Source organism: Lathamus discolor, chromosome 5 (genome assembly GCF_037157495.1).
Source record: "Lathamus discolor isolate bLatDis1 chromosome 5, bLatDis1.hap1, whole genome shotgun sequence".
Classification (NCBI taxonomy): Eukaryota; Metazoa; Chordata; class Aves; order Psittaciformes; family Psittacidae; genus Lathamus; species Lathamus discolor.
In genome coordinates, this window is record NC_088888.1 from 40,236,877 (window position 1) to 40,258,518 (window position 21,642).

At 42.6% G+C, this 21,642-nt stretch overlaps 1 protein-coding gene across 2 annotated transcripts; it reads left to right on the forward strand.

Annotated features, from left to right (window-relative positions):
• The first annotated feature begins 7,640 nt into the window (after positions 1-7,640).
• Positions 7,641-21,388, forward strand: STX11 (syntaxin 11). Of its 2 annotated transcripts, XM_065679084.1 has the most exons (4): positions 7,641-7,778; positions 14,311-14,514; positions 14,627-14,718; positions 18,031-21,388. In XM_065679084.1, the coding sequence occupies exon 4, from the start codon at positions 18,036-18,038 to the stop codon at positions 18,900-18,902; it is 867 nt and encodes a 288-aa protein (XP_065535156.1). In that variant the 5' UTR covers positions 7,641-7,778; positions 14,311-14,514; positions 14,627-14,718; positions 18,031-18,035; the 3' UTR covers positions 18,903-21,388. The 2 variants fall into 2 exon arrangements, with proteins under 2 accessions (XP_065535156.1, XP_065535155.1); XM_065679083.1 differs by lacking the exon at positions 14,627-14,718 and having other exon boundaries at positions 7,642-7,778.
• The last annotated feature ends 254 nt before the right edge of the window (positions 21,389-21,642 follow it).

Below are 21,642 nucleotides of genomic sequence, written 5' to 3' on the forward strand. Positions count from 1 at the left end.
GCACCTGCTATGTGTCTTCCTTGCCTGGCTTTTTGATCCTTCTTGACTGCTGGGTTACAAAGTGCTCCCTATAGTGTAAAGGCTAACTGCTCTTAATTGATGGGCATGCAAATGTACAAAGAGCTGCCTCACTCCTCTCTGATAACAGGAGTTAGAATATACATCCTTACTGAAGTATAGAAGTAGACAATACTTTTCATTAGGCCAGCTAATGTGACAGGATCCTTGTCATGTTATGCATATGGGCTGTACTTTTGCATTCACAAGCTGTGACAGCAGCAGAGAAATCCAGTGGCTTGCTTGATAATCAACCAAGCCTTCATCTCCCGGTATTGTTGCACTGGCTCCAGCTAACTATGCTTGTTTACATCCATGGGAAGCCATGTGAAAATATTTTCAATTTGTTCATTTATCAGGAACTTAAGCTTAATAAAACATGCTGGCACCTGCTGCCATCTCCTGAGTCAACAGAAGTCCCAGGGCTATTTCCTGTACATCCAATCTGGCATCTATTATGACTGTAACTAGATTTGCAGCTCTTTAAGAACTCATGAATGGGTAATGAACCTTCAAAGCTGCATATGGGTGCCAAGTTGTGGTTCACAAGGAATTCATGGGCATTACACCCAGGGCTGGCTTCGCATGCCTTTCAGGCATAATTGGAGAAGAATCCTTTCCCAAATAAGCAAGCGAGAGGGCCCTAGCACAGGCATACTCCAACTCCATAGCAATTACATCTGTACAGCTTTCAGCACTCCATCCTTTTCCAACAGCCTTCTTCCTTCCTAATGAGGGGGAGAATAGGAAAGCAAGAAGACAAACATTTGCAAGGCTCAATATGTAGAGCTCTATGTTATCCCTTGTAAATCCACATAACTGTGCAGGCTTCAGCAAAGAATTAAGGTGGATTTAGCTAGCTGTGGAGACACTTGGCTTCTGAATCCTTTTCAGCAGTCTGTTCCTCATGCAACCAAGGAGGATCTCTTTATATCAGCAACATTTAGTGACAAAGCTGTTTTGTAATGTCAGTAGCTTTTGTCAAAGGCTACGAGGAAATGTGAAAACTCAGAGCAGGAGTGTTTGATGGACCTTATTCAAGGTGGAAGTACTGCAGCTGGAGACTCAGTTTCCCTGGTAAATGAATATAGTGAAAGAATTTCCTAGCATCAGTCTCTCAGTGTGTCTCTCCACTCAACTTGGAAATTGGTAAATCATGTAATATCAGGGGCACTTGCTGACCCATAAGGTTAAAGAGAAAAAAGTTATTTGTCCAGGACCAGGAAATGGTAATTTAATTGAATCAACATGAGCTAGATCACATCAGCCCTCTTAAAAGAGGCTTGTTTGTACACGGAAAAGCGTACATGGATTTTCTATGTGTCTGAGAAGTGTCTGTGTGATACAGAACTGAGCTAGTAGCAATTTGCTCTATTCTTAGCTGAAAGTTTCACAGGTGTCAGTTATTATACACTGACAAAACTATAATTCCATACTTGAAATTAGTACAGGTGTTATGGATGCAAACTGTGCTGTACAGATGGGTAAAATCAAGACAAACACGGGTATTTCTGTGTAGTAGATTAGCATGTGGAATTAAAAGTGCAAGTGTAAGTGTCCTGGTGAAACTGCTCTTCCCCAGAACTCCCAGATGCCCTAAGATGTTGGTAAGTGGTAGCAGCAAAGAGAAATCTGCCTCTATGTAATTTCTCATTTCTTGGTCTTTGGAAGAACCTCAGTCAGGCTATCCTGTATGTCTCGACATCGTCAGAGGACATAAGTGACTCGACCTCGTCAGAGGCAATATATTTGTCACCCAGTTGCAATTAAGGCACAGACAAGGCCAGATGCTGAAACTCTTTAATAAACTCAAGTGTTTTTTCCTGGAGAAAAAGCAGGGAAAGAAAGAGAGAGAGAACGATAAAAGGAGTTGCAAGCAGATAGTCACCACCTATGGATCCAGTGACGTCCCATTGATCCTCTTCACCCAGGGTACTGCCAGTGGTGGGAGCTCAGCTCTGACCTCTCTGCCCTGTCCTTTTATGCTCATGTTCTTTGGGGCATTATTGATAACTCACATACAAACCGTAGAGAGACGGTACTCTAATGATGATTGGCGTAGTTTAGTGAACACATGCACAGTTCCAAAGAAGTCCCACTAGGGTCCTCCTGGTGGTCGTTATTGCTCATGCACCTTTTGCACATACTCGGTCAGCTTAAGTTATACAAGTCTGCTAAGTGTGTTTCACAGTCCTGTGGAAACTTATCAGCCTCGAACAGGGAGCTCAGAATGGTCCTGCCTTCATGATATCAAAAGCTATCATCCTTGTTCTTTGCTCCATTCACAGTTATTCTTGCAAAGCTTTCATGGCCGAATGCAAGCGGTGTTTGAGACAAGTTCAGTTTCTTGTTTTGACTCTCACATCGTGATTATCCTGGTAAGCAATGTGGTTAGAAGCATCATGCACCATTGCAGAGGGACGAGAGGTTTCCCTGGCGTGAACAGTCCCTCTGCTCTGTGGATTTGCCTTGAAATACTACACATCCTCAAAGTATTTTAACATATACGAGACTCCAAATTGTTTATATATTATTTTTCACTACACATTTATGAGTACTGAAAGTAATTATGCCTTTCCTTTTCCTAGAGATGAGGAAACTGGAAGTAAAATGTGGCTTATCGACAGCCATCACATCTAGGTCAGGATTAGAAGTCTTTAAGGTAAAAAAAACCTCAGCTCTTCAGACAAGAAAGGAACTAAATGGGAGGTTTCCTGTCTCCAGATGTATTGTCCATTATGTTGCCTAAACTCCTTTAAAAAAAATTATTGGCGTGTGTGATCCCTACACTAATGAATTCTGCCATTATCTATGGTAAAAAAAGGGAGTATTTCCTTTCACTGGTAAATGACAAATGTCTCATTTAGAATGAGAGATAGTACAAAGTGAAACAAAAAAATGACTTTGTTACTGGTGTAGCTTTGCATGTAATGCTTCTCAGGAGTCAGGGGAGGATGAAATGACAAGGCTGAAAAATCTAAATCTCTTTTACAGGCAAATCACTTTTCTCTGTCTAAGCGTTTTCATTATCAATCTACACTGTTCACGTTATTTCAAAAGTGACTGAAATGAGCAGAATAATCCAAAACAAGTGTCTTTCGTATGTATGGTGACACAAAAATCTTTTCATATGACTAAAGTGGCTGTTTCTTATAACACTATGCAAATGGACACCCTTTTTAGGATCTGGTAACATAGTATTCTCAAGCACTTCAGGGGTCTTGTTTGCCAAGTGTCAATTTTTAGCTACCCATTCATACAGCTTGATTAGCTGCCTGTCCCTGAAAGTTTTCAATCTTCTTTAACTCTGTCTAATCTAAGGTGACAACATTTATAGAAATAGTAAAGTCTTCTCACTCTCTATTTCATCTCTTAGGAGGTTTATAACTTAACAATATTGCTGCCTTGCTTGCTACTCAGCTGCTAAAGCTGAAGAGGATTGGGCTTGTTCCAGGGACACCTTATTGTGGCCTTTCAGTTCTTTTTAAGAAAGCCTGTAAGAAAGACGAGGAGAGACTTTTTAGCAGGGCCTGTTGCAATAGGACAAGGGGTGATGGTTTTAAACTGAAAGAGGGGAGATTCAGTCTGGACATGAGGAAGAAACTTTTTACAATGGGGGTGGTAAAATACTGGCACAGGGTGCTCAGAGAGGTGGTGGATGCACACCATCTCTGGAGACATTCAAGGCCAGGCTGGGTTCTGGGCAACCTGATCTAGTTGAAGATGTCCCTGCTCGTTGCAGGGGCGTTGGGCAAGATGAGCTTTGAAGCTCCCTTCCAACCCAAACTGCCCTATGATTCTATGAAACTGTACCTAAAGTCTCTCCTGAAGCGGAGAAGACTTGCTGCTCATCAGTTTGGTCTTCTGTACCCTCCTCACAAGCTATAGGGACAATACCAGATGTTCCTATACAAGCACTTTGCTCTTTACTGGATCGTCAGACATATTAATCGATGCACCCATAGTTCTGCCTGTGCTGCAACAACAGCAGGTTAACTTGTGATTATTGTTCCATGCCATACAAAGCAGCCTATACCTTTGATTACCTTCAAAGTGACATTAACATGCAGCTTTATTTTCAGCTCCACTTGCATTACCACCACCAAAGGACCATTTTCTTTCTGTGCTTCACTGGCAAAGAGGAGGCCACCTGCAGATGCCACAGCTGGTCTCACAAAGCAGCAGCTTGGAAGTGAAGACAAAACCCACCCATCATTCAATGCTTTCAGGTAGTTTTAAATTCAGCACCAGCATCAAGGTGTAAGAGAAAAATCCCAGCAAAGACTCCACATGGAAGAAAGAACCCTGCAGTACAGTCTTGGATTTTTCAAGGAGAAAGAGCCACTCTCTAGGTATATTTTTAACTGATGATTGTTAACGCAAGTATTTACTTATTGCTTAAGTTTTTGTTTTATGTTGTTTTGTTTGTGATGGGTAAGGTGGTTTTTTTCCAGCAATGGTCAAAGCTATCACCCAAATATGGGCTAAATTTGACCCCTACCCTGAAGTACTGTGCAAAGAGCACACCTTCTCTTGCCCACAATGAACCGCAGCGATTTGTTTGAATTACGTTCCCAGGACGTCCTTTAACGCCCTATTTCATCACGCACGTCTGGAGCCAGCAGGACTGGACAGACGTTGCTGCACCAAACAGCTAGGGGCGCCGGGCCGGGCCGGGGACCAGGACGACGGGAGAACGGGACGGGACAGGATGTGCCCCTGCCCCCTCCTCTTGCACTCCCCCTCGGGTTTAGCTCCTTGCCCGCCCCGTGTCTCACTGCATCCCCAGGCCGTCCTCTCACCCCCTGGCAGCCAGGCGGGGCAAGACAAGGCAGGGGCGTCCGTGGGGACGGCGTCAAAGAAACGGGGCAACCCCGTTGCACTCACGCTTCCCAGCACACACGGGGCGGACCTTCCCCCCCTACGCCCCGGTAGGAAGCTGTGCGAGCGGAGCGCCGCCCGACGAGACGAGGGAGGAAGAGGAGGAGGAAGGGGGCACGGTGTACAGCCCCTCCATCCTCCTCGACGGCCGGGGCGGGGCTCCGCTATGCAAATAACTCCTCCTCTCGCAGCCAATAGGAGGGCGAGCAGAGCGGTGGGGGCAGGACTTTGCGCGGGGACTAGCGCTTGCCCCGACGGCGCGGGCGCTGCTCTGCCCCGAGTGCCAGGAGTAGAGCGGGGAGCCGGGACGGGGCGGCCGGGCTGCGCTGCGCTGCACTTCACTGCACTGCACTGCCCTGCCCTGCCCAGGGTAAGTACCTGCGGGGCCGGGGAGGGCGAGATGGCGCTTTCCTCGGGGTCGTGCTGGGCTCCCTCCGCCCGGGCACGCCGGTGTTGTCTCCCGCGACAGGAGCCCTGCCGTGCCCCCGAGCGCCGCTCAGCGTCCCTGGAGTTCGCGGGCACCGACTCTCCCGCAGCTGCTGCGGGACGGAGCGAGGGCAGCTCCGGGCCGGGCTCCGGCAGTGGTGGGCAGCCCACCCGTTCCCCTGCTGTCGGGGCAACTCCCGGTCCGCGGCCAGGGCTCGGCAGCCGGCCCAGCGCAGCCGGCGAGGAGGGAGGAGCCGCGGGGCTTTCGGAGCGCCTTGCACCTCGGTTTTGCGTAAGAGGAAAGGAAACTGCCCCGTATGAGTCGAGAGGGGAAGCCTGAAGCCCGGCGGCAGGGGATGGGGCTCGCCCTTTTGGGTCCAGAGGCACTTTGTGTGCCGTCGGGTAGCTCTGGTCCCTCCAAAGAGGCGAAAGCGGTGGCTGGAGTTTTGCAGGATGGGGGAAAACCAGAGGTACCTTCAAATATGAGTCTCCTCATCTAGTCCCAACAGGCATCTACATTTCTATCTGCCTCGTTTGTCTGGCTTAGCGAGTATTAACGTTTCATTAATAGCGCTCATACATGGTTATGAATAGCTCTGGAGCAGATTTTGAAGAAATTCGGGTTTATAAGCAAAATATAATAGCTTTTACCCCTTCTTGGGCATCATCATGGCCAGACCTGCGAGTGGGTGCAAAAGTAGCCATTCTTTGATTGCTTCCTATTAACTGATACTCATTTCCTTTCCTGCCAAGAATTCGTACTTGTGTATGTCTGAGATAACTGTATGTAACTGTGTGATACCAGGAAAGGAAATGACTAGAACAGTAACACTGGCCTAAAACGGACATTCACACTTCTTGTTCCTGTTCTTTAGGTGGTATTTTAGGAACCATTTTTTTAAGCTGTCAGGTGTCAAAATGGCAATATATGACTTTGTAAGAGGAGAATGCAATTTGAAGGATTCTGCTTTCTTACCAGTGGTATTACTTGCTATTTAAATGATTTTTTTGTATTCAAGTGGCGAGACTACAAGATTACCATAGCTTTTTGTTTTATTAATCAAAGGTTTAACAGGCAAACAGACTAAAGATCATCCTTAAGAAAGGATGGTTTAGATGCCCAACACTTCTGATTGCCTTTTTCTCATCTTGGTTTTTAAATTGGCTGCCTTGTATGGTCACTGCTCTGAAACTGAAATTGCACAATAGGTCATATGGCAAATGTATCTGGTGTTTTGGCTGAGACTAAAGCTGCAAGTGAGCCTCTGTCCTCTTAAGAGATCTTCATGAAGCATGGTGCATAATATCTCTTGAGACACTAAAATGGGGATAATGTGATAACTGTCATCTGGGCATTGCAGATAAACATGATGCTGTGGAACACACAACTGCGTATTATATCACAGTCATGGAGATTTTGGGTGCTGTGGGGTTAGGCTTCCTGACTGACACCTTCCATTATAACAGTAACCAAGGTCTGCTCCAAAAGGAAAAATGTTAGCTGTCGTGATGTAGATAATATTAATAGAGAGGGAAGAGAATCTGCTGGGTGAAAAGAGTCATCCACATTGCTCCCCAGCATAGGCAGTGGGCCTGTGCTCACCTGTGCTCACACATACACTGTGCTGGACACAGTGAGACTGGGAGCAGCTAGCTCAACATAGATCTTGGGTGAAACAAATGGATGACTTCATGTTTCCAGTGCCAACACAGAGAACAAACTGATCACTTCTCTTTTTATAAAAGATAAATCCTTTATACATTGGAGTGCTGTGTCTCTCTCCCTGGTCTTCTGCATGAAATGAACATAATTCCTTCAACTCCCTTTCCTCCAGGGTTGTATTTTCTAAACCATTTGGGAACAATGCCCACTATCCTCCTACTTTCCCAGTCTGATAACAGGTACAGGATGTAGTATTCCAACTGAGGCCTTACCTATGCCAAGCACAGTAAAACCAGTCCTTCCCATGCCATCTCTCATATAAGACATGTTTCATTTTTTACAGTGGCACTGTATTGTGAACTTGCTTTTTGGCTTGCAGTCAGCTATAACCCCACCAATGCTTTCCTGCTACCAGGAACTAGGTGTTCCCTACTACATAAATCTATGTGAATAATTTCTTCTAAATGAACTGTACCAGGCTCATCTCTATTGAATTTCCTTTTATTTTTTTGTTGGTATTTTTCTTGCTTGCCAATATAATTTATCCTCCCCTCTGACAGCAAATGCTCTATTCTGCTCCTTTCCAGTCCAGTGTCACGTGGAGACTGTAAAGGCTCATGTTTGGTTCCACTCTCCAAGTTACTAATGGAAATACGGATAGCCTCTGAGTGTGACAGAAACCCATCACAATGCTGGCATATGCAAAAGCAGTTCTGACAGTGAGAAGACAACTGCTGTGTCAAACATGAAGGTGCTGGAATAGATACATTTTCCATTATCTTTTACTTGTCCCCCCAATTTGCTTTGACTCTTTGGTCATCCCTGTAGTGCAGGGGTAACAGCGCCTGCTCAGAAATTACTGAGGCAGTGTTAATTTGAGCAAATAAGCTCATCTCAGCACCAAATGTGGAGTTACCACCTGTTTGCAGTTTTGCAGAGAAGCCATTTCTGGTTCCACTTGCATTTTGGGCTGCCCCCAAAACTTGCTCTCCATGTGAGCCATCTCCAGTGAGAAGCATCATTCACAGAGAGCAGCAGCACTGCTCCTGCCTAGGGCTGTCTCTTGGGAACCTCTCTTGGGGAGTGGGGGAACTCTGTGTGAGGGGAGCACTGCAGTTCTGCAGTTTCTTCATCTGTTTTGATTGCTACTGCTGACTGTGTTCGAGCATCTTAGTATCTCATCTGGCCTATCACACAAAGTGTTCAGCACTTCTCATCTAGACCATATTTCTGTAGTTTATCAAGAAGGAAAGATGTCACATCTCTTAACTTCAGAAGGCTTATCATGTGTGCAGCTTTTGCTTTATCTGCTGTGACAGTTAACATGTTAATTGCCAAGACTATTCCTGGAAAACATTTACAGAAGCCCAGACAGTGTTGAACTCTGCAGCTTTTCCTGCTACACCTTCCCTCTGTGCCATAGATGTGTTAGCGTCAAATCACTTATTTTTGAAAGCAAGAATAAAACTTGCTTGAGCTTTGTATATGCCCAGTCAGGATCACATTCTCTGAGTACCACTGGCCGGTGTGTCCCTAATCTATATATTGTCTCAAATTGCCTGGTACCTTGAATAGGCCTATAAACACCCATGAGCTGCAAAGTATGTCAAGTAATTGCCATAAAGCCTGCCAGCGCCTGACATGTCTTGGGGCTGAGCTGTGGGTATGAATGTGTGGCTGTGGGGTTATTTCCTGACTGAAACTATTTTGGTCCAGTTACAGTTGTGTAGATTTTGCAGCAGGATCCAGAACTGAGCCTCATGTGTACTGGCCCACATGAACAAATACCAATAAAACATCCTCTATTTAATGTTAAAGGGATTTTTTAAAGAGCATTTAATCTCAGATATTAACACTGCATTACAAGCTTGTGTATTTTGAAAAGTAATGCTGTTGTACTGATTTAAAAATGTCTGTAGAACGTGTTGCTTCTGACCGATGATCACATGCAGCCTCATATTTCTACCTGGATGCCAGCGTAATGTCTTAATCACTTATAAATACCACTGTGTGGTAGCAATAGTAGTTACATAAGTGTGGTATGTACTGAACTATTTTGCTGAGCCAATGTATTTCAGGGAAGCTGAGGTAATTAATTAGATAATGTATGTACTCACAGCACTCTAGTGACAGCACTGCCTATGAGTGCATCGTGTGATTTCCTTGCACAGTGACTTGTAATGATCCCAAGCTGTAGTAATTGCCAAGAAATACATGGATGGCTGTCTCACTGTTTATGTTAGTGGCATGGTTCTCTCTTAACCGTTTGCCAAACCATAGAGGTACAGTTTTTGCTCCCCTAGCCTCCAGGTCATTTTTACCTGAAGACCTTAGTGTTCCCTATGTCAGGAAGGATGGGCATGCTGCAGTACTCAGCCTAAAGCACACTGCATGTACTGGAAAACACTGAATAAAGAGTGATGTGGGATTGGTTTTCTCCCCTCTGAGTAAAATACAATCCCGTGTACGTTCAGATACTTTTTTGTAATGGTGTTCTGGTTTTTGGCAAGCTGTGCACATTAAAGCTGATTGGAGTCAGCTCACAGGTCTCAAGGATTCCAAGGATTTAGCAGGTTTTCAATGTCTGCAGTTGCTAACTGTATGTTATATATATAACATAACAGAATATATAACTATATATTCTGGTTTTAGCATCCTTATGAAAAGGAAGTGGCTAACTTTGGGGTGTGCGTTAGCCTTTCCTGTCCTTAACTTCCGTTTGTACACAGAAGTATGATGACTGCTGGAGAGAGTTCCCAGTTTCGGGAAGGGTTCAAACAACGCAAGTGAAGACTTAACACTTTTCAGTGGGCCATCTAGTGAAGGTGGAGAAAGTTTTTTGTCTGCTGCCCTAGTACTGCCTAGTTTTGATACTGATGTCTGCAAAACCTGATGACCAGTCTATGGAAAGCACCAAGATGGTTAACCGCATTGAATACATCTGGGAAGTACAAGATGCACCTTAGATCCTTGAATTTGTAATATGCTGTCATACAAAAAATTGAGAGTTGCTTTATATGGAAGAGATTGAGTACTGGTAAAGAAACTGAATGAAGTCAAAGAAGAACCTTCAAAGCTATCAATATTCAAGCAATTATTACCTCATAACTTTAAGTTAGAGGCAACAAACTATTTGAATGCTAATTTTTTCCCTTTAGGCCTTTCCTAGCCTTTAAAGTAGGAAAGGAACCACTGGAGTAGTGGAGATTCTGGCAACTGCAGAAATAGCCTGCAAAGAATAAATAACTTGTTCCGGCACAAATAGAGAAGTGGACACTTCATGTAAGCTTTTGGAAAAAGAAACCTGCCGTAAGGCATTTGCAACTGCATACATTTCTCACTAGGGTGACTGAAAGTATAGAGGAGGTATCCTGCTGTATGCAGTCCTTGACAACAACATGAAGTGGGTAGTGTCTATTAGTCTTCAAATACATTTGCAGCTTCTTGCTGTATTTCTGTAGCTTTGTAACTGGTGCCTTGTGTTAACTGATGTATTTTCAGTCCTGAATATATTTTGTCTATTTTTAAACATTGCCCAATCCAAGAAACTCCAGAGAAGATAAGTTCCTTTCAGTGTAGCTGCAACAAGATTTTGAAATGCTGATCTCTGTCATAGTTCTAAACGTTGGAGTTTATATACAGATATGAGCTGAAAACAGCTCCAGAAGGGAATCTGTCCTAATAATTAGATTATCATTTTTGGTGTTTCCCTAAGCTCCTATAGATGAAAAGAAAAAAGAAATTTGAGAAATTCAAGCCTGCTGTTCCACCAATGATGGGCATGATTGGGAAATCAGGGAATTTAGTATGAAGAGATGACTAGAATTCTGCTGTGAGCCAATTAGAAGCTCTTGTAGAAAGAGGAAAACCTATTTTAAACAATAGTCTGTTTTCCACGTTAATTAATATTACCAAATCTGTTACTGGACAACAGAGAGCAGGCGAAATAATTAAATCTGGTCTAAGCACTGTTTCCAAAACAGAAAGATACTAGAAAATTATGATTAAATCTGAGATTCCAACTCTTAAATTAATGGTTCCAGCTGCATTTAACACTTCTTTTACCTATATATGATTTGAATTTTTGCTGCCACAGCAGCACACTATTTCTTTGTAATGGAGTGTGTTTGACTTAGCTAGTCCATCTGAATGGATTTCCGTCAATACTGCATCCTCTGCAGGCAGTATGGGAAGTTACTGGAATGTGCTGATGCACACTCGGCAATGAAGTAATTCTGCTTAGGAGCTGGTTATTTCCCAGTTGTTCACCACTTGTTTCTTGGGTCACATCTATTGTGTGTTATCCAACCAAGGGCACATGTCATTCAGAGACAGGATGAGCCATGTGGGTTTGTAGTGGAGCACAAAAGAACTTCTTCCTTCTGAGCAAGAGAATTACTGAGATGATAAATTATTTTTAGCTGGCTTCTTTTGAAGTATCTGTTGTTCCTCAGATAGGCCACTTCAACTGAAGTGAAAGCTTCATCTTGTAAAGCCCTACTCAAGGATCAGAATGATTACTGACTAGACTTCTGGTAATCCACAAGCTGGTGTTAACTAGCAGCTGCCTTTTATGAGTGCTGTAAATAGAAAAGACATAAACTGACTTCCTTTCCAGTAATGAAATTTGGATGACATGCTGAAACTGCAGCTTTATCTCACCGTTTGTCCCCAAACTGAGGTGTGGATAAGATATACAAATGTTAAAGCTGAAATAAAGAGGTGCAACTCTTTTGTTTCTATAGAAATAACTCTTCATCTTTATGTTATTTCTATGTTGATTAGCACAGCAATGCAAGTATGCTCTGCAGGACTCCTATTGGTATGTGTGTTGGGCTAACAGAAAGGGGTTTTATGTATATGCACAGGTACAGATTTTCAGAGCCAGATTTTCCTTTCCCATCTGAAATCCTGTATCACACAGAGTTGTATGGGCTGCAGTCTTACTGCAACAGGACAGCTCATGTCTTTCTCATGCATCATGGGAAAGCTAGTCATTATGGTAATTGATACCAAGAAGCAGCATGCCAACACGAAGAGTACTGAACACGTCCTCAGCTGACTGTATGTACTTGGTGCGTGTCTGGCTTTAAAGTTGTAACCTCTACAGTCATTACCTAGCCTGTATTTCCTGTGTGTGAGAGTGTGTGTTTGGGTGTACACACCATGATGGACTGCAGAAGGAACCTGGTTTTTACAAGGATAAATTTAGCTAGCTCAAAAATACAAACATGGAAGGATATGTTCCAGTTTGAATATGCACAGTATTTTAGAAGAAAATCAAACTAGCAGCTAATCTATTAAAACACACACTCTTAGCATTAAGGTATTTACACTCTTGGGGCTGTTATTCCAAATACAGAGTAGTTGGTGTTTTGATATTCTAATGTGTTAGCTGTATCTTAAATAAACCTGTGTTAAAGAAGTAAGTGCTAAATATTTAGCACTCATGGTCAAATTCACCAACTTTTGACTTAAAGCTGAGTACAAGAACAATCTGGACTTGACTTTTGAATGTTGTATAATCCAGCCCCCCTCAAAACACACACAGGTAGTTCAGGTTGGTGAGGGTCATGTCCAGTAGAGTTTTGAGTATCTTTAAGTATGCAGATTCCAAAACTTCTCCTGGCACCTTTTCCAGTGTTTCTGAAAGTTTAGGAGGGTTTTTTTTCTTCCTTTTTTTTCCCCTACTATGTGGCTGGCTTTTCCCTTGTTTTCACTTGGGTCTGTTGCCTCTTGTGATGTCGCTGTACATCTCCATGAAGGGTCTTCCCTTGCATCGGACAATTGGTGCAACAAGATCTCCTTTAAGCTTCCTGTTTTCCAGGCTGAACGTTCCCAGCTGTCTCAGCCTCTCCTCATACATCAAGTGCTTCAGCACCTCTGACCACCTTGGTGTCCTCCCCTGGGCTCACCCCAGTGCGTCCATGTCTCTTGTGCTGGGGAGCCCCGGCACCCACACAGCACTCCAGATGTGGTCTCTCAGGTGTCAGATGGAAGGGGTCACTTCCCTCCATCACTCTTGCTGCTCCAGCCCAGGATGCTGTTGGCCTGCATTGCCACAAGGGCGCATTGCTTACTCATGTTCAACTCGATGTCCACCGGCACACCAACGTCCTTCTCTGCAGAGCTGCTTTCTAGCCTGGGAGCCCAATTTATACTGCTGCGCCAGGCCCTATATGAAAAGGGAGATTGTTGCTCATTTTAAAGAATTAGTGCTGAGATTATCCTTAACAACTAGTAATGCACTAGATATTGATACATTGCTGTTTTAATGGCAAGCAATGCTATCAACGTGTAAGCAGATGTAAACTTTCCTGAGTAACAACAGCATCTGATAAAGGAGGTCAGCCTTTATAAATGCTGATCCATTAAGCTGAAATTTTTCAGGTATCTGTTCCCCCCTCCTTTCCCATGCTTGTTTGTGCATTTGTTTCAGCTCTTTAGTGTCAGTTTTGTCCCTGAAACTATCAAAGGAATGCTTGGAAGTTACTGTCCTCTCTTGGGAAACTCTGGTTCCCCTATGTTTGAAATGGGAATTTCAAGTGGGGAAAGACCTCTGTGGTGGCACTGCATTTGAGCCTGCTGTTTTTCTTATGTAAAACTCCTACAATTTCGCCAAATTATGAGTTTCTCAAAGCAGCAGTTTGCAAGTGTCCCAAATAAATTTACTGTGTTCCTTGAGCTAAAGGTGCTCAAGAAAGTTGAAATCTAAACATTTTCTTGAACCTCACAGATTTTTTTTGCTAAATATTGCAAATGCTAACCCACAGAGTAATTGAGCATGCTATGGCACAAAGCTCAATACCTGTTGAATTGTGTCCTCTGCAATTTGTGGTGTTTGTGGCCTAATATGAAGCTGAAGTACAGGCAGAAAGTTGTCTTTTTTTTGTCCTTCATCCTGTCCAGGAAATGTATGCAGATAAGGAAAAGCATCTTGAAACTGTGAAGGTGAAGTGGGAAGCTGGCTAAGCGGTGCACTTTAGAAATAGAGAACAACAGGACTTGGGGGGAATAAAAGAAGATGTCCAAAAGTCCCTGATTTTGCAGGACTCTGAAGTCAGGCTTGAGGAGGTGGCATCCTTTGGTTAGGAGCCATTACCCTGATGGGTACAGGTCCTCAGTGCAGAGTTAAAAAATCCTAATGTTGACTACCTTGAATGTGAGCTTTGGTATGTAGTTCCAAATACTGGAGCTTTTAGAGCTAAGCACGTAGAAACCGGGAAACTCCAAGTGGAAGATTCTCAGTGCAACTATAATCTGACTCTTCTATTCACATTTAGAATTGGATTCTACTGGATCTACTGGTCACTGAAGTTGTGGGTGATGCTGTACATATCATTGGAGACAAGCTTCTCACACGTGGCCTCGATCCATGTGTTCATTCACTGATGTCCAGCTTGTTACTTTACCATCTTACTCAGTGAAGTCCCCAAGGGTTGCAGCAGTGACCAAAGTCAGAAGGAGCTGACTTCTGAAAGTACCAGGTACGAAAAAGCTGTGCTTCAGGTGCCTCAAGTGGGCATCATAACTCATCAAAAGTGACAATGTCCTTAATCACTCTGGGCTGAAACCTGTGTCTGTGGATGGGGTTCCTAGGTCTGCCTCCCCCAAAAGACTGTTATGAGCTTATGGAGCTTTCCAGAGATTTCACAGGAAAAATCCCTGAGGAAATTCACAGTAGTAATACAGTAAGTGAGATTATCCCTTTATGTTGTACAAGTTTTACTCAGCACACACAGACTGTAGGCAGAGACTTGATGGAAGTGAAAGGACATAGGCCAGTGTTTAACTGCATGATCTTCCTGTGTATAGGCAACACCATGGTCTGAGGCCACACATCGCAGCTCCTTACTTTTCTTTTAATGCTTGACTTTTTAACCTTTCATGTTGTATTAAAAAAAAAGCATTGTTTTCATAAAGATACTGCAGAATTAGTATACACATGAACACTACAGCATTAGTATCTTCTTCTTGTGAATTACCATGTGTTTCCTTCTCCATTTCTTCCTATATTTTTAATCCATCACCCTTACATAATTGCGGGTGAGAAAGGCAAGTTGCAGTTTATACTTTTCAGGGTAGAGAGAAGGAAGGGTAGACCTATTCCTACAAAATCGTGAGTTTATTACATGGCAGCTCCTAGTGCGTTTTTCTGTTTGTGTTTTTCAAGCACAAACAATAAAATGTAATTATTGTTGAGCCAGCTGTCAGTCTGCTCTCTGTGGAAGGCTGATGAAATACAGTTTTTCTCAAGTTCAGGGAATGGTAAGCACAAAGGCAACACAGTCCTGCACACACGAGTTAGTTTACACAAATGGCACCTTGCTGCTGTGGACTGTCATTTTCAAGTCATAAAAAACATTGTGTGATGTTAAATGTAAATGCTAAACACAAAAAGAATAAATTGCTGAACACAGCACACGGCAGTTCAAAGATGAGGCTAGAAGTAGGACTGTCAGCTTTAGGGAAGCCAGTAAGAGTCATGAATGCAGTCAGATGAGCATTGTGAGTTGAATCCATGCGGCTTATGTTTTAAATTCAATTATATTACATGTGTAGATTCCTGAATGAAGGCTATTCTGTCAGGATATTAATGGACTTTATTGATTAACATTGCTTGTAAAAGAAATGGTTTAAGTTGAAATTCACTTGTTTGCTTCAATGTAAATGTGATCCTAATCTGGATGCTTCTCAAGACCAGCATATACCCCACAATGAACTATATGAGCCCAGGGGGCTGTACCTGTGATGGAATCTTTCCCCTCTCCTCCCTAACATCTTTAACACATTGAACAGTCCTATGAAACTGATTATAAACTTGCAGTTTTAATTCACATTAGATCTAGGCCTATTCTCACGGGCATGTAGACATGTGGCTCTTCTGAACCTGGGAATAACTGCTGATTCGATGAAGGGATGTGTTGTTCATTGCGGTAGCATGTTTGTAAATGCTGTGAAGATCCTTTAATTCCTGTAAAAAACAAAAATGAATCCTGCAGACACAGAGATCTAGAGATGTCCTGTTTGGTGTTGATTCTTAACATGGTTCTCTTTCTTACTAATTTAAACGGGTCATGGGAGATACAGCTTTTGTGATGGGAAGTTTCCAGCTTAAACATACTTAAATGAGACTTATGCTTTGTTACTACGTAACTGGTCTGTGCAGATTACTTATTCTATGTTTTTTTTAATGAAATTTGTAGTTAAGTAGATGTGAAGCAAATGCATAGAAAACAGATCCTGATCTGTAACAATGGTGTTACTTTATTCCTCCAGTAGGATGTTACCATCATACAAAAAATAAGGGTTGGGTGGATGGTTTTGCTTACAAAATGCTGCTAGCACTGTGTTGTTTTGTCTGATGCTTGGTACGCTATGGTCAGAGGTTGCATCTGGAGGCCCTAAATGTGCCTGTGCTTTATTTCTTCATTTATTTATTTATTTTCTTTTATTCTATTTTATTTTATTTATTTATTTATCCTACCTTAATACTTTCACACCATTTCTCAAAACTTCTTTTTTCCCAATGCTACCCATAAATGCCATTTCTGGCTCTGAGAGGCTTCCTAGTCTTTCCTCAGGAAAAGCAAGCTTAGAATGACAGAGGACCTGTGACATTTGGGGCAGTTGATATAATGAAGGGTCAAGATCTAGAGGTGACTTCTCTAATGAGGAGCGGTGGGAAGTATTCAGTTAATAACACATCTACACGTACTGACAGCTGAAGGCTTTCTATCATTTGTTCAAGAGTTTGTTTTTCTCTCCAAGTGAAAGACTAGCATTTGCAGCGGGGGAGGACTGTCTAATCGAACTTTTGGATTTGTCGTCAGGATTTGTTGTCTTATCTCTTGAACTTTTTTTGATTCTAAGTGTTGTAGCTCCTAGAATCATAGAATCAGAGAATCATAGAATAGGGTTGGGAAGGACCTGGAGATCATCTAGTTCCAACCCCCCTGCCATGGGCAGGGACACCTCACACTAAACCATCCCACACAAAGATTCATCCAACCTGGCCTTGAACACTGCCAGGGATGGAGCACTCACAACCTCCCTGGGCAACCCATTCCAGTGTCTCACCACCCTAACAGGAAAGAATTTCCTCCTTATATCCAATTTAAACTTCCCCTGTTTAAGTTTTAACCCGTTACCCCTTGTCCTGTCACTACAGTCCCTAATAAAGAGTCCCTCCCCAGCATCCCTATAGACCCCCTTCAGATACTGGAAGGCTGCTATGAGGTCTCCATGCAGCCTTCTCTTCTCCAGGCTGAACAGCCCCAACTTCCTCAACCTATCTTCATACGGGAGGTGCTCCAGTCCCCTGATCATCCTCGTGGCCCTCCTCTGGACTTGTTCCAGCAGTTCCATGTCCTTTTTATGTTGAGGACACCAGAACTGCACACAATACTCCAGGTGAGGTCTCACAAGAGCAGAGCAGAGGGGCAGGATCACCTCCTTCGACCTGCTGGTCACGCTCCTTTTGATGCAGCCCAGGATACGGTTGGCTTTCTGGGCTGCGAGCGCACACTGCCGACTCATGTTCATTTTCTCATGGACCAGCACCCCCAAGTCCTTCTCTGCAGGGCTGCTCTGAATCTCTTCTCTGCCCAGTCTGTAGCTGTGCCTGGGATTGCCCTGACCCAGGTGTAGGACCTTGCACTTGTCATGGTTGAACTTCATAAGGTTGGCATCAGCCCACCTCACAAGCATGTCAAGGTCCCTCTGGATGGCATCCCTTCCCTCCAGCGTATCAACCAAACGTTGAAGAGGGTTCTAGCACCAGTGTTTTGTATCTGAGATCCATCAGTGTAAAACATACAATGAACAAATTAAAAATAGATATTTTGGGTTACCTTTGATGTACTTATGTTATCTGTGATCCTTACTGGTCCTTTCCAGCTCAAAGTATTCTATGATGTTGTTATTAGTTTTGAACTTTTAACACTTGTAAACCAATATTTTATTTACTTTAAACTTCTTTCCTTCTCTTCCTCTATTTACAGGCAGGATGAAGGACCGGCTAAACGAGCTGCATGAGTTAGCCAGGTTACACAACCAACAGTTTACTGAAAGTGAGGATGATGAAAATTCACCCCACGATGTTCTGCTTTATGAGACTGATTATGCCTTGGAAATTCTCCATAACGACATACAGAACATCCGGACAGAAAATGACTATCTAAAAGAGGATGTGAAGCGGCTCAGAAAGCAAAACAACCGCTTTCTTACTTCCATGCGCCGTCTTAGTAGCATCAAACGAGATACTAATTGCATTGCCAGAGACATTAAGGCCCGTGGAGAAAGCATCCACAGGAAACTTCACATAATGAGAGATTTCTGTGAAGATGCAGTAACAAAATATGGGGCTATGTCTGTTATTGCCAGGGTAGCAAAGAACCACTACGTAGACCTCATGCACTCATTTCAGGGAGCCATGTTTGAATACAATGCAGCAGAGATGAACCAACGAGAGAACTGCAAGATTCGAATTCAGCGGCAGCTAGAGATAATGGGCAAAGATGTTTCTAGCAACCAGATTGAGGAGATGATTGAGCAAGGCAAGTGGGATGTCTTCTCTGAGAATCTCTTGTCAGAAGTTAAGGGGGCTCGCTCAGCCTTGAATGAGATAGAGACACGTCATAAGGAGCTTGTGAAGTTAGAAGGTCGCATCAAGGAAGTTCATGAGCTCTTTCTGCAGGTGGCCCTACTAGTGGAGGAACAGTCGGACACCTTCGATGTCATTGAGATAAATATGCAAAATGTCGAGGACTATGTAGGAGAAGCTAAAGAGCAAGTGAAAAAAGCTTTGGAATACAGAAGAAAACACCCCCTCAGAACAATCCTCTGCTGCTGCTTATCCTGCTGCAGAAGATGACTGCCCCACTTAAGCTATCACAGACTGACCTGAATGTCTTCAAAATCAGGCATTCATTCCAGTGACTTTTTTCTAACGACAACCCCTAGAAATGGGGGTCTATTTTGCCGTTGAATTTGTTCATCATTTTTTAACTAAATGTGCTGAAGGCTGTTCGATTTGAGGCCTCTAGAAATGTTGATAAAACTATTTTTAATCTGTTTTTAATTGAAGTGTACTCTGTTGCTGTAACTAGAGGTGCAAGAAGATCTCTGCAGCGATACTTGTTTCAGATAGGCAGCAAAGAGGAATGAATGATGGGCTGATAACTCAGCCTAGGGAAGATGAGAAATTTCAAGAAGTAACTTTATTGTCTAAGTGACTCTGCATGTGGTGCAGCCTTACCGCCTGGGGAGACACAGTACACCACAGAATCAGGTTTCAATTTTAACTACTTTGGAGCCTGCTCAATGCAAATACTTGAACAGATTTTCACTCTCTTCATTTGAGAAAATACCAAGCCCGGCAGCAGGAGCAGGACACAGAACTAGTTTCTATTTCAACTCGATTTCCACCTGAATCTCAACAGAAGTAGCTGCACCTTAAATGACAGTATGCATGTTTTGCTCTGTTTGTGCGCAAGTGATTGCTTTTCTCAATTTTGAGTATCCACAGCTTGGTCAAGGTGGCTAGAAGCACTGCAACAGTGAGGCATCTCACTGACTTGTAACTTGAGCCACTGTCTGCACTCTCAATTTCAAAACTGCCATGCTTTTATGCTTCTCATACATTCGTCTGCCAATAAACACTTCAGCCAGAAGAGAGGCATGCAGTGGCCTTCTGCAGCAGCACACGCAAGAAGACAACTGTTGGGGAATCGAGAAGGCATTTTAGGGTTTCCTGTGCTGGCACATACACACAAACAATTTTAGTGGAAGGATTATCCTGTCAATAGACTTCTGGGGTTTTTTTTATAAGAATTAACATGGATTTTTTTATGTCTATTTTTAATAATATGAAGGATTACATTTATTAAAATGCAGTTTTACTGTACAAAAATTATGATTTTTCTCCCACTATTAGGAAATCTCCACCTGGGAAGAAAGTAGACATACTCCCTCTGAACACCCAAAGAAGACAGAAAACAACATTTTAATGTCATTTCAGTGCTCTTTTTGAACTTGAAAGTAATCTTTCCTTTTGTGTAAAGCGAGTCTCGCCAAACTAGATTCAGAATATGAGGAGGTAATAGAAAAATTGCAGCCCTGGAAACCACTGAAAGTCGTCAGTGAAACATGTATTCATGAGGTCTGGTGAGTGATTATAGCTCCTGCTTCTGGAGGTTTTCCAAGTATTATATTTCTAAGTGGCTTCCTGATACACTGTGATCTATTCCGGCCTTTGAATTAATGCAGGACATTTTTTTTTCAGAAGTTACTGATTTATTTTTTTTAAACTGCTGATCCTATTTGTACCTATTTTAATAAATATATATAAACATTTCAAATATTTTGTATTTGGGAGCTTTCCTCAGGAGATGTGCATAGCCGTCTCCCTGCACCAATCACAATGAAAGTTTTTTCTTCTGATCTTTTGAACACTAATTTTATATGTGAAAAAAACACCCACGCATTTTGTACTGTTTATATTGATATAACAAAACAGCAAAATAAATTCAACTTCCATGCTTTCATATCCTAGTGGGAAATGCTTCTTAGCTAGATGGGCTTTTTCACACAAAGAGCTCTTCTCAGGCCCTGAAAGTCCCTTTTGCTGAAGCACCTGTTTCTGATAACATGGAAGAGTAAGGAATGCCAATTTTCTAAACTAGAAGATATTTTGATAATCAGTGATGTCCTGATTATATCAGTATTATGCTTGCCTGAGGACCTCTCCAACAACCCCATGTTCAGACCTGAAGTGGGAGAAAGGAGGGTGTTGAGCTGGCACCATTACCAGTAACTGTGGTACTACTCAGTAAGACAAAGTCATTTCCGCCATAGGTACTGCCATTCAGTGGAAGTCAATGGAACTGTGCCTCTGTAAAGAAACACCCTAAGCCTCCAAGGGTCAGCGTGTGGGCATGAATCAATGAGGAATGAAACATGTATTTCATTTTGTCTGCATATTCTTAGCAGTCAATGCTTTTGATATAAATGTGTACATATATTTTTTGTTGGTTTCTTTTTTACATATACGTATGTTTACACATGGAATAAAAGATTTCATAAAAAAATCTGAAAGTGCAGAGCGTTGTACATTGAATCAGCATCTCTGAGCAGTTTCTTGCATTGTGAAAGTTTAGTTTAAAGGCTGCTGGACTGACCTGTGAGTTGATGAAAGGAGATTAAACAATGCCCAGAAAAAGCCCTTCTAATATTTGTTGCCACAGTAAATCAAATGTGTTGCATATTGAGATGGACTTACTATAATTTTTCCTATAAAACCCATGAAAAAATTAGTTTCATATGTTCTAAAATGATTCTCCGCTGCAAGAAAAAATAAAATCTATTCTGGCAGTTCTGAGAGATCTTGATGATTTCATTAGTAGATATGCAATGCTTATACTCGAATCTTTAGTCTGATTTGAGGTGCAGGGAAAGAAAGCAAAAGCGTGAGGAAATGTAACTGCAAACCTTCTCTCCAGCCTGTTGCTGCAAGGAAGAAACTGAGAATTATTGAAATACCATCTTGAGACCCTTTAACTATTTTTAAGTCACATTGTGAATACAGGCACTTAAAAAATTATTTCCAGTAACTG

Coding starts and splice junctions, on each gene's coding strand:
- STX11 (XM_065679084.1), top strand. CDS start 18,036: ATGAAGGACCGGCTAAACGAGCTGCATGAGTTAGCCAGGTTACACAAC.